This window comes from Leptodactylus fuscus, chromosome 1 (genome assembly GCF_031893055.1).
Source record: "Leptodactylus fuscus isolate aLepFus1 chromosome 1, aLepFus1.hap2, whole genome shotgun sequence".
NCBI lineage: Eukaryota > Metazoa > Chordata > Amphibia > Anura > Leptodactylidae > Leptodactylus > Leptodactylus fuscus.
In genome coordinates, this window is record NC_134265.1 from 43,633,567 (window position 1) to 43,646,654 (window position 13,088).

Below are 13,088 nucleotides of genomic sequence, written 5' to 3' on the forward strand. Positions count from 1 at the left end.
TGTCAGGCCATATAAGACCATGCTCTTCCCCCCTAAGCCCTGCCCACAGATATGTGCCCTGCAGGGGGCAGAATAACCAAAAGTCACAAATTTGTGCTTAAGATTATAGAAATGGCTTTTTTACCCCATTGGTCTAAACACTTTATAAATTCCCCTACAGAGTTAATTAATTTTCATCGGCCACTAGGGGGAGCTTCAGTGCTTATTGCATACTGTGGTATTATTGAATTCAATGCAATAATATTATCCAGCAGGCTCTTAAAGGGATTTTCCAGGTCTTATATATTGATGGCCTATCCTAGATGTGTTTGGTGAGGGTTTGACCCCTGGGACCCCCGCAGATCAGCTGCTTGAAGAGGTCTGTGACCTCTTCCCTGTGATGATAATATCATATTTATCGGTCACATATATACAGTAGCAATGTTAAGCACAACCCCTCTGATATGAATGAGGCTGGGCTTGATATTCAATGTAGAGGCTGCAGTGCTTACAGCCTCATAGCCTAACCTCAGGATAGATTATCTGTATAAGGTCGGTCAATAACACCAATCACCTGTCCTAGGCAGCCTCCAGTGCCGCAACCTATGCAAGGAACGGAGCTGGAAGGTGAAGGCTCTGTCAAGTGGCCCAGCCCTAAAAATCAAAGAGGACTCTTCACTACCAAATCAAACTCTTATAGACTGGTTTCGGCCAGGATCGCACCTACGCTGGGCTCTCTGTGATTTGGGTCCACCAGGGCAAGCATGGCAAGAGTGAGTAGCCGCCATTTTATTACGTAGATGCCTGCATACGGCAAGTTATTTGGAACTAGAGCTCAGATCTCGCATGATATTTTGCTCCTATTTATAAAACTGAACACTCACTTTAAGGTTAAAAACTATTTGACCATGGTAAAAATAGGAGGCGCTATTCATTAATTATACATGATGTGACCTGGGAGTGGAGCAGGGATGAGTCAGCAGCAGTAAGTGGGATAAGTGGCTGCAGATTCACTGCCAGAAGCTATGGGGAAATCAATGGGCTACAGCACAGGGCCTGCAATATGCAAGCTCACTACCCTATAGAAAGACCTTAATGCATCACAATGGCCTGAATCAATGAATTCCTTTACAATGCATTATTAGTGATAATCATTGACTCAAATTGACTCCTAAAACACTGGAGGAGCAAGGACATGATAGTAAGAAAGTGGCGTATTAGGTAACGCTTTCTCTTTGCATTACATTTAGTTGATTCTGATACAATTGTCAGGATCTCTGCTTGCTGCTAGTGGGTGAGAAGAGTTTGAAAACTTCTGCAGATGTGAAAGTTCTCACGGCTGAGAGTTTGTCCCAGTCTTTCCAGTCTAGACAACCCTTAAAGGGACACTAAACCCTTAAAACCAAAAATATTCATGATATAGTCCATCTCTAGTTATGTCTGCAGGACTAACTACTAAACTGCAGTTTAGCAGAAATCTTGCATACATAGATTGGGCAGACACTGCTTCCTCCCTCTATACTGTCCCATTAGCAGCTGGAGACTGGCTACAAGCGCTAGCATGACATCACAGGAAGTTTGGGAGGGGTGGGGCTTAGCTCCGATTCAGTATAATAATGAAATGTTGAGTATAATGGAAACAGTGCAGCTCCAGAGCATGAATTACACCAGGGAGAGAGGAGGATTACATTTCATCCACGTTGTGCCAATCATTCAGATTTCTTAAAGACAAAACTAGTTAACAGTGTCATAACTTATATAGTAATGTAGGTATAGCAATATAGATATATTTGGTAGGCTACCCAGCTTTACTGGGTCCCTGAAAAGCACATCTAACATGGTATGACACAATTATAAGGAAGAGTGGGATTAGATAAGTGTAGTATTCAGCATACCCCATCACATCTCCACATACTATGCTACCCAGCTTTCTCAGAACCCTGAAATACAAATAAAGCAAAGCTTTAGCATGACTTGGGAGCAAGCAGGGTGATTTATTTAGGTATATTTAGTATTCTGCAGTCTCTATTACCGCATGACCTAGTATGTTGCCCAGCTTTTCAAGTTTTATGATAGGTGGCCAATACCCCTCCACCACCGAATTATAAACCCTGACATAATCTCTCCAAAGGCTAAGGCTCTATGGGACGATTCGCAGTGCTAAAGCGCTGCAGGAAAAACTAGGGCGGACTTTCTGTTACCATTAAATCTATGGAAAGCTGCCAGCGTTTCCGTAGATATAATTGACATGTTGTGATTTCCAAAACAGCGCAGGTTTTGGAAATTGCAGCATGTCCACACTGTGGTTTTAAATGCAATGTGGACATGGGATTCGCATGAACCCCAATCACTTTGCAGTTACTGTAAAACACTGTGATTTTCCCTGGGCGTTTCTGCCGTGGGCAAATAGTGGCGTTTCTGGCCAGTGGGGCCCCAGCATAACACTGATATAACCACAACTTAATCCTTGTCAATAAAATGAATGTTCTCACTTATGTGTCTTACTTTGTTTGGAACTGCTGCCGATGGAAGCTGAAATATTCCCACAGGGATCAATAAGGTATCATTATTATTATCATATCACTAGCGATCAGGATTGGGGATTGACAATATATTGAGTCAAATACATTTCTAATAGAGATGAGCGAACGGCAATCGATCAAATTGATATTCGATCGAATATCAGGTCGTTCGAGATATTCGATTACAGTGCACACTCAGCTCTGCTACATCTCGGGTGTAGCAGAGCTCAGCGCACACTCAGCTCTGCTACATCTCAGGTGTAGCAGAGCTGTGCGCTCAACACTGCTACATCTGAAATCGGACTGTGGACCGATCTTAGACTCCGCCTCCTCCGGCACTCAGCTCTGCTACATCTCTGGTGTATCAGAGTTCAGCGCACACTCAGGTCTGCTACATCTCTGGTGTATCAGAGTTCAGCGCACACTCAGCTCTGCTACATCTCTGGATGTAGCAGAGCTCAGCGCACACTCAGCTTTGCTACATCTCAGGTGTAGCAGAGCTCAGCACACACTCAGCTCTGTATATCTCGGGTGTAGCAGAGCTCAGCGCACGGCCAGCTCTGCTACATCTCTGGATGTAGCAGAGCTCAGCGCACACTCAGGTCTGCTACATCTCGGGTGTAGCAGAGCTCAGCGCACGACCAGCCCTGCTACATCTCCGGTGTAGCAGAGCTGTGCGCTCAACACTGCTACATCTGAGATCGGACTGTGGACCGATCTTAAACTCCGCATCCTCCGGCACTCAGCTCTGCTACATCTTTGGTGTAGCAGAGCTCAGTGCACACTCAGCTCTGCTACATCTCGGGTGTACCATAGCCCAGCATATGGTGTAGCAGAGCTGTGCGCTCAACACTTCTACATCTGAGATTGGACTGTGGACCAATCTTAGACTCCGCCTCCTCTGGTACTCAGTTCTACTACATCTCTGGCGTAGCAGAGCTCAGCGGACACTCTCATCTCTGCTACATCTCGGGTGTAGCAGGGCTGTGCGCTCAACACTGCTACATCTGAGATTGGACCACAATGGAGACTGCTGTGGACCGATCTTAGACTCTGCCTCCTCCGGCAGAACCAGCGCTGATTGGCCGAATGCCGTACAGATGCTGGTCAATGCATTCCTATGGGAAAAAGTCAGCTCCCGCATATCGCACGCTGACGAGATAGTGGTGTAATACAGGTACTTGGGCTTGTTAGATGCCTCCAGACATGCTGCCCCAGTTGCATTCCAGGGTGTTGGCATCATTTCCTGGGGTGTCATAGTGGACTTGGTGACTCTCCTTTAGGCGAATAGTGGTTTCCCCTGAAATGAAGCATTTTTCCCCATAGACTATAATGGGGTTTGATATTTGTTCGAATAGTCGAATATTGAGGGGCTATTTGAAACGAATATTGAATATTTCACTGTTCGCTCATCTCTCATTTCTAATAATAAGAGTAGATTATTTTGACACTCCAAAATAGGGTTGTACATCAAAATAATGGGGGAGCTAAATGTATAGGGATTTATAGAACTCATCCAGTGTATGTAGCAAGCTCCCCCTAGAGGTGGTAGGAGATAGCGCCTATGACAGGTCCATGATTAAAAGGAAAAACCATTCATTTCTGGCCCCCTCCCATTATGAATCCCATAGCAATAGCTCCTATTCCATATATAATATTACCCGTACAACATAAAATATGAACTATTTGATATATTCTTATCTCTATTTAACCCTTTCTGTTCCAGGGACAAGTTGTGCTTTCTTACACACTCACATGGAGAGAACCTTCACATCCATGATGTCCTGCCTCAGCTCCAAGCATTTTGTGGAGTTGAAATCCAAAGGACCCTCATAAAACTCGAAATACCTAAAAGAGAGAAGAAGTGGATCAGATGTAAAGACGGAAACAGGACTATATACAGCGTATTACATTGTTTATATATTATTTTAATTTTTTAAATAGTGTTACCAGTGGCGTAACTAGGAATGGCGGGGCCCCGTGGCGAACTTTTGACATAGCCCCCACCCCCAACTGACACCGACACTGAAGACCTCGACCGGCCCCCTCCTCCGCACCCTATTATGTCCCTTAGTAAGCCCTGCACACAGTATTATGTCCATTAGTGTCCCATGCACACAGTATTATCCCCCATAGTGGCCCCTGCACACAGTATTATCCCCAATAGTGGCCCCTGCACACAGTATTATCCCCCATAGTGGCCCCTGCACACAGTATTATCCCTGATAGTGGCCCCTGCACACAGTATTATGCCCCATAGTGGCCCCTGCACACAGTATTATGTCCATTAGTGGCCCCTGCACACAGTATTATGCCCCATAGTGGCCCCTGCACACAGTATTATACCCCATAGTGGCCCAGCCAGGATCGGCAAGTAAATAGGGCCCGTAACGGCCTATTAAAAAAAAAAAAACGCAGCGGTATCGGCTGTCACCGGGCCCCCTAATGGCCCGGGCCCTGTGGCAGCCACCTCCGCTGCTTCTATGGTAGTTACGCCCCTGAGTGTTACCAAGACATTAGGGGGCAGAAGCTATTGCTGTGTTTTTGGATTTACTGATCCCGACTCCTGCTCACGGCCGCTGGCGCTTCTTCTTCTGCGGAGGCTGTGAGCAGGAGCTGGGATACGTAATGAGGTCGCGGGCCAGAGAACGCCACAAACACCACTATCAGAGCCCCGAATATAATGATCGGAGGGCTAGGAGAGGTGAGGGAACACAAAAAACACTGCTACTTACCTCTCGCAGGCTCCGGCAGGCTTCGGGCCTACTAGGTGATGTCAATGGGGTTTGGCATGGCTAGCTGTCGTCCTATACACCTAATGTGAATTATGTATTGTCGATATGTTGCGGGATTGGCCTCCCTTTATTGGGTGGTTTATGTACCATTCTACTACCACCCATTATGCTGTATCCCCGAGGATTGTGCACTCCTTGTCTATACACCTAATTGTATCCATTGTAGCATGTGGTGTTTCTTATTGTATTTGTCAATAAAATTTACATTTTTTGAGACTACAATCTGCAGCAGCGGCACAAAACGTAAAAATAGTGTGGTTTTTAAAGCGGAATTTGTAGCGTCATAGCTGTGAGTTTAGATGTCATCCCGAGCACTAACGCTGCTGCATTGCAGGTCAATTTACACTCTGGATTTTCCACCCACAATTTTGCAGCAGGAAATATGCAGGGTGTACATCCCATGTGAACATTCCTCAACTCCTCACATTTATTACACATGAATCCACATATCCACTATATGTACCTCACCTATACATAATGTGGGGTACATGTAGTGGTATTAGTAGTATACCTCCCAACTTTCAATGATGCCAAGGACCATAAACACAGGACTGCGCTTCACCCATTAGATTAAAGGTAGCTTCATAAAACTTTACTAAGGTTCACGACATAACGCGTTTCGGGTCTATTGACCCTTTGTGACACATCCACATCCTGTATCACACATCCAGCCGACGGCATAAGTTCTTGTACACTTGACACAGGGTCAGTAGACCTGAAACGCGTTGTGTTGTGAACATTGATAAAGTTTTATGAAGCAACCTTTAATCTAAAGGGTGAAGCGCAGTCCTGTGTTTATGGTCCTTGGCATCTATCTACTGTACACACCATCGATGATTGGAGGAACCCCCTGTTAAACGGTTCCGGAGCCCAAACGGTTGTTGTGTTTTACACAACCTGACCAGGTGAAGCGATTCTCTATGGGCTCCACCCATTGCCATTCATGCCTCTTTGTGCCCCTGCACAGTATAATGCCCCTGACATGGTATAATCTACCCTTGAAATCACTATAGTATAATCCCTCCTCATTGTGGCACCCACATTATAATACCCCCACATCATAATGTTACCCTAAATATACCCACCTTATAATGTCCCCCTGAATATGCACCCACATTATAATATCCCCTTGAATATATCCTCACCTCACTATACCCCTTGAATATGCCCCCACCTTATAAATACCCCCTCATGGTGCCCCCATAATATATATACAGTGGGGCAAAAAAGTATTTAGTCAGTCACCAATAGTGCAAGTTCCACCACTTAAAAAGATGAGAGGCGTCTGTAATTTACATCATAGGTAGACCTCAACTATGAGAGACAAAATGAGAAAAAAAATCCAGAAAATCACATTGTCTGATTTTGTAAGAATTTATTTGCAAATTATGGTGGAAAATAAGTATTTGGTCAGTAACAAAATTTCATCTCAATACTTTGTTATATATCCTTTGTTGGCAATGACAGAGGTCAAACGTTTTCTGTAAGTCTTCACAAGGTTGGCACACACTGTTGTTGGTATGTTGGCCCATTCCTCCATGCAGATCTCCTCTAGAGCAGTGATGTTTTGGGGCTGTCGCTTGGCAACACGGACTTTCAACTCCCTCCAAAGGTTTTCTATAGGGTTGAGATCTGGAGACTGGCTAGGCCACTCCAGGACCTTGAAATGCTTCTTACAAAGCCACTCCTTCGTTGCCCTGGCGGTGTGCTTTGGATCATTGTCATGTTGAAAGACCCAGCCACGTTTCATCTTCAATGCCCTTGCTGATGGAAGGAGGTTTGCACTCAAAATCTCACGATACATGGCCCCATTCATTCTTTCATGTACCCGGATCAGTCGCCCTGGCCCCTTTGCAGAGAAACAGCCCCAAAGCATGATGTTTCCACCCCCATGCTTTACAGTAGGTATGGTGTTTGATGGATGCAACTCAGTATTCTTTTTCCTCCAAACACAAAAAGTTGTGTTTCTACCAAACAGTTCCAGTTTGGTTTAATCAGACCATAGGACATTCTCCCAATACTCTTCTGGATCATCCAAATGCTCTCTAGCAAACTTCAGACGGGCCCGGACATGTACTGGCTTAAGCAGTGGGACACGTCTGGCACTGCAGGATCCAAGTCCCTGGCGGCGTAGTGTGTTACTGATGGTAGGCTTTGTTACATTGGTCCCAGCTCTCTGCAGTTCATTCACTAGTTCCCCCCGCGTGGTTCTGGGATTTTTGCTCACCGTTCTTGTGATCATTTTGACCCCACAGGCTGAGATTTTGCGTGGAGCCCCAGATCGAGGGAGATTATCAGTGGTCTTGTATGTCTTCCATTTTCTAATTATTGCTCCCACAGTTGATTTCTTCAATCCAAGCTGGATGCCTATTGCAGATTCAGTCTTCCCAGCCTGGTGCAGGGCTACAATTTTGTTTCTGGTGTCCTTTGACAGCTCTTTGGTCTTCACCATAGTGGAGTTTGGAGTCTGACTGTTTGAGGGTGTGCACAGGTGTCTTTTTATACTGATAACAAGTTTAAACAGGTGCCATTACTACAGGTAATGAGTGGAGGAAAGAGGAGACTCTTAAAGAAGAAGTTACAGGTCTGTGAGAGCCAGAAATCTTGATTGTTTGTAGGTGACCAAATACTTATTTTCCACCATAATTTGCAAATAAATTCTTACAAAATCAGACAATGTGATTTTCTGGATTTGTTTTCTCATTTTGTCTCTCATAGTTGAGGTCTACCTATGATGTAAATTACAGACGCCTCTCATCTTTTTAAGTGGTGGAACTTGCACTATTGGTGACTGACTAAATACTTTTTTGCTCCACTGTATCTATCTATCTATCTATCTATCTATCTATCTATCTATCTATCTATCTATCTATCTATATGCAGTCCTCCCCAAAGGAAGGCCATCAATTATTAAGCTTGGAAAACCTCCTTAAGTAAATGGGGCTGAGCTGCAATACCACACACAACCTGTGGACAACTGTGGTGTTTTTGGAAGACACTGGTTATGTTTGTCTTCATCCTGAACAACCCCTTTAATATAATTACAATCTACTCAGCAAGTTCCTATGAGGTTAAGGAATACTCTCATGTACAGGGATATGACCTCTTGGTAACATCTCTACTATCGTCAGCTCATTTCCTGGGACATCACCATCACCCAGAGTGTTGTGTTTGGAGCTCACATGTCACACATATCCCCAGCAGACAGGACTGACCTGCGCTACTTATAGCAATAAGACATCAATAGGACGGTATTATTACCCCAGAAGACGACAGCTATGCTTATTATTTCCTGTTTACGCAGATCCACAGGTCCTGTTCTCATAGTACAAGAGGTTATACCCATCATGGGAATACTTGTCCTGGCCATTGGGGGGCAGTATACTATTCATAGCTTTCTGATAAATATTTTCATTAGCTGGATATTTCTTATCAAAGATATGTACGACAAAAACACAGAACTGATTAATTTTATAATATATTTTTTTTTTTTATGGGACAGATCTATCAATCTTCTATACGAAGATCGACATCCCTCCTCCCAATAACATAGTCGCATAACTGAATGATAAAATATGACTACCTGCCACCACTAGGGGGACAAGTAATGTAATGTATGTACACAGTGACTGCACCAGCAGAATAGTGAGCGCAGCTCTGGAGTATAATACAGGATAAGTAATGTAATGTATGTACACAGTGACTGTACCAGCAGAATAGTGAGCGCAGCTCTGGAGTATAATACAGGATAAGTAATGTAATGTATGTACACAGTGACTGTACCAGCAGAATAGTGAGCGCAGCTCTGGAGTATAATACAGGATGTAACTCAGGATCAGTACAGGATAAGTAATGTAATGTATGTACACAGTGACTGTACCAGCAGAATAGTGAGCGCAGCTCTGGAGTATAATACAGGATAAGTAATGTAATGTATGTATACAGTGACTGCACCAGCAGAATAGTGAGTGCAGCTCTGGAGTATAATACAGGATAAGTAATGTAATGTATGTACACAGTGACTGTACCAGCAGAATAGTGAGCGCAGCTCTGGAGTATAATACAGGATGTAACTCAGGATCAGTACAGGATAAGTAATGTAATGTATGTACACAGTGATTCAAAGCTGTGTACATACAGCGCAGCCACAGGCTATAAATGAAGCATATTCCTATTCACTGACAGCCTGCAGGGATGGATGAAGAGATAAAGCACACTCGGTGTGTAATGAATAGTGTACTGACTGGAGGCTCATAACGCTCATTGTTTCTGTATTTTGTGTATCGGGGCCCCCTCAGTCTCACTTGAGGCCTCCACATAACTATTACTGACAGGTCATGTAATAACACTCGCACTTCAGCTGTGCATGGATAGCATTTCAGATCCGGAGGAAGCGGTAATTATGGCCACGGTGATCTCACACCCGCTGCTTGGATCGTTCACACTCAGCTATGTCAGGAGACCTGGTATAATGGTTGTGTGGTTGTGTCTTGTGTTATCTACCAGAAGATCCTTCCTGGACTGAGATCTTCAGAGCAGTGATTTGTAAACTGACACAGAGTTTAAGGGGTATTTTGGTCATAATAAGCTACCCCCATACCCACAAAATAGGGGGTAACTTACTGATGGGTGTGGGTCTAATCAGTGGGGTATTTTACACTGCAGCAGGTTGGAGATGCCCCCTTCTCCATTTCAGTGGGTAAAGTACAGCACTTTGGGCAGCAGCTTATCTGCCTGAGAACAAAGGGATCACATAGCTTAAATCCAATGGATGGATCCTAATCTCTCCCAACAGGTGCTGTCGGAGGAGAATATGAAGCCTCATACACATCAGTCAGCTGGCTCTGTCACCAATGGTTGGCAGGTTTAGCCAATAAACATCTACTGTGTATGGTCGGCTGAAGATGTTTCATATCAGCCAGACTAGTTTTCCATTGTGCGTATGGTGGTGTCTCTACTACGAAGTGTCAGGCATGTCAATAGCTAAACATGCCTGATCCTTTGTTCTCACAGAAGATAAGCCGCCACCAGAGGCATCTGGCAATAGCTTATTCCCCGCTTCCTACTTAGGACACATGCATGCTCAGACATGTTTGGGGTGGATCAGGAAGAACAGCTGTCAACTGGCAGGGCTAGTTCACACGGGGCAAAATGGTCAGGATTTTGAAGCGGAACCCTCGTCAAAATCCTGCTAAAAAAACGCCGGTCATTTCCTTTTTCCGCGAGTGATTTGTTCCCGCTCGCGGAAAAAAGAAGCGAGCTTCCCTTTCTTCAGGCAGATTTCGCAGCTGATTCAGCCGCGGACGTCCACCTCGCGACACCACCCTCCGGACTAGGCCCATTCATTTGGGCCTAATCCAGAGCGGAAAGCACGGGATGCCTCTGCAGCCCCAAAGGAATGTGTACATGTGGAACCCTGTGTGAAAGAGCCCCGCCAAAAAACTCTGTGTGAGTGGACCCTAAGGCTAAGTTCACACGTGAGTTTTTTTGTCCGGAAATTGAAGCGGAGGCTGCCTCGGATTCCAGACCAAAAAATGGCTAGCTGAGCCTGGATGCTGGTGCAGTGCACCGGCATCTAGTCACCGCATTACGCTCCAGATTAGGCCCAAATGAATGGGCCTAGTCGGGAGGGAGGTGTTGCGAGGCAGACGTCCGCAGCTGAATGAGCCACGGAATCCACCTGAAGAAAGGGCATGTCGCTTCTTTCATTCGTGAGCGGGAACAAACGACTCACGGAAAAAGGAAATGACTGACTCCCATTGATTTCAATGGGAGGAGTTTTTTTGAGCTGCATTCTGACGTGGAGTCCGCGTCAAAATCCGGACCAAAAAAACCCCGTTTGAACCCGGCCTAAGGGTCAGTGCACACAGATTTTTTTGGCGCTGATTTTGAGGCGTAATCCGTCTCAAAATCAGCCTCCAAAAGAAGACTCCCAATAGAGTTTTTTGTAGGCTGATTTTGAGGCCAAAAAACTCCATGTGCACTGACCCCATAGTGGCTATTCCTTTGCTCCCTCCCTCCTACTATTCAGCCTGTGTAGTCAGACAGTCCTGGCATATTCATGAAGCAGGATGCTCATGTTGGACAGACACATGTTCTTCCCAGATAGGGTAGACATCATTTTCGACCATGTACATCTTTTGAAGATGTTGACCGTACCCATACACATAGTCTCCAGGCTGTGTATAACATGTTAGGAGTTATACGTAAAATAAAGCCAGCAGACCTGTATTACAAAAATAGAGCACCAACATGTCAGGTTGTCACATACTGAATGCAAATCTATGCGAGACCCATTTCTCCTGGTGGTGCCCGGGGTACAGTCACAAGGGGTTAACCAGCTTTGGTGCAGAAGAGTAGAAGGAATAGAGGGATTATATAATGATGGCATTCAGCTTTCAGCTGTGCTCTCTCCAGCCGAGCGTACGCTCAGGCAGATTCGAAAACCTGCGGCATTCCTGCCAGATGATCTCGCCATGGATGGGATGTCTGCTTAATGACCCCTGATCAATGCCCCCATAACTGCGCTCTCCAGGAGGAACATCACAAAGCCCCTGTCTCTTCAGCTCCACTTGCAGGGAGACACTTTGCTCTTATAGTATATTACATGGTGACCATAAGTGCTGCATTTCCACGTATGAGAAGACAATATAGGGGGCGATATTAAAAGGAATGTGTCGCCATTTGCTATTTATTAAAATTACATAGTGAAATCTATCACTTTTCCTAATTTGTTCTGTACATTATTATGGCGGCAGCCATCTTGCCTGAGCTTCTCCTCTGTTTAGTGGTATCCTTTCCAGCAGTTTCATTGCAGTAGGCAGAAATAGACTGGAGTCAACTCATTGACCTCAATGGGAATTTGAGAATAATGTAGACATGGGAGAATAGATAACGCTGCAAAACCATCTATTGTCAGTAGTGGATGCAATGATGGGTTGGTTGTGTTATCTATAGAGGTGTTATCTTCTGTTGTGATCCTGTCTGTGATGTAAATGTGGTGACCTGTACATTGGCAACTGTCAGTCAAATTTTAATTTTAGTGGAAAGAGTGAAAATTGCAGGATGTGATACTCTTTCAAATATAGATCATGAAATGGAAAATACATTCAATATTCTCAAAAAAATAAAAAAAAATGTTTCACATGAAAACTTGGTTTAAAAAAGAGATAATTTTGTAGTGATGCATTCCCAAGATCATAATAATATCTCAATACGTATCTACTTCCAAGTAACATGCACATTCTATCTTTTGGATTATCGCCACAGCCCCTTAAAGTTCCATATATGACACAACAATAGGAAACTTCAAGTGCCGCCATCAGCTGACAATATCACTGTCCTGACCTTATCATATTTGGCCTCAGTTCTGACATGTCGCCTGCACTTGTCATGAGCTTGTACCCTCCATGTCCCCCTGTACTAATCCTACACATTCCATCTGCAGAGAACAGCCAAGATCTTCCTGCTGCATGGTCTACAGCAATACCTCACTGCTCACAGCGGGGGACAAATCACATCGAAATGCTAAAAGATCTGCCCTCTGCTTCTCCTTCATTAAAGTGTAGAGACATTGTCCTAAGAGGAGCAGTGCTAGCGCAATATACATTTCCCCATTCCATATATATCCTATTAATATTATAAATGTGAAAGTTTGTGGGTTTGTGAGTTTTGGATGTTCGGATGTTTGTTCCTCAATCACGCAGAACCCGCTCCACCGATTTGGCTGAAATTTTCCACAAACATAGTTAATACACCCGATTGCGCAATAGGCTACTTTTCGTCACAATAG

The 13,088-nt window shown here is 44.5% G+C and overlaps 1 protein-coding gene across 2 annotated transcripts in view; it reads right to left on the reverse strand.

Annotated features, from left to right (window-relative positions):
* Positions 1-13,088, reverse strand: part of ST8SIA5 (ST8 alpha-N-acetyl-neuraminide alpha-2,8-sialyltransferase 5) — a 48,356-nt gene that overhangs the window by 9,821 nt on the left and 25,447 nt on the right. For both annotated transcript variants that reach the window (XM_075269780.1, XM_075269781.1), the window contains one exon: positions 4,257-4,349. In XM_075269780.1, coding sequence (XP_075125881.1) covers positions 4,257-4,349 — 93 coding nt within the window. The remainder of the gene's footprint in view (positions 1-4,256; positions 4,350-13,088) is intronic.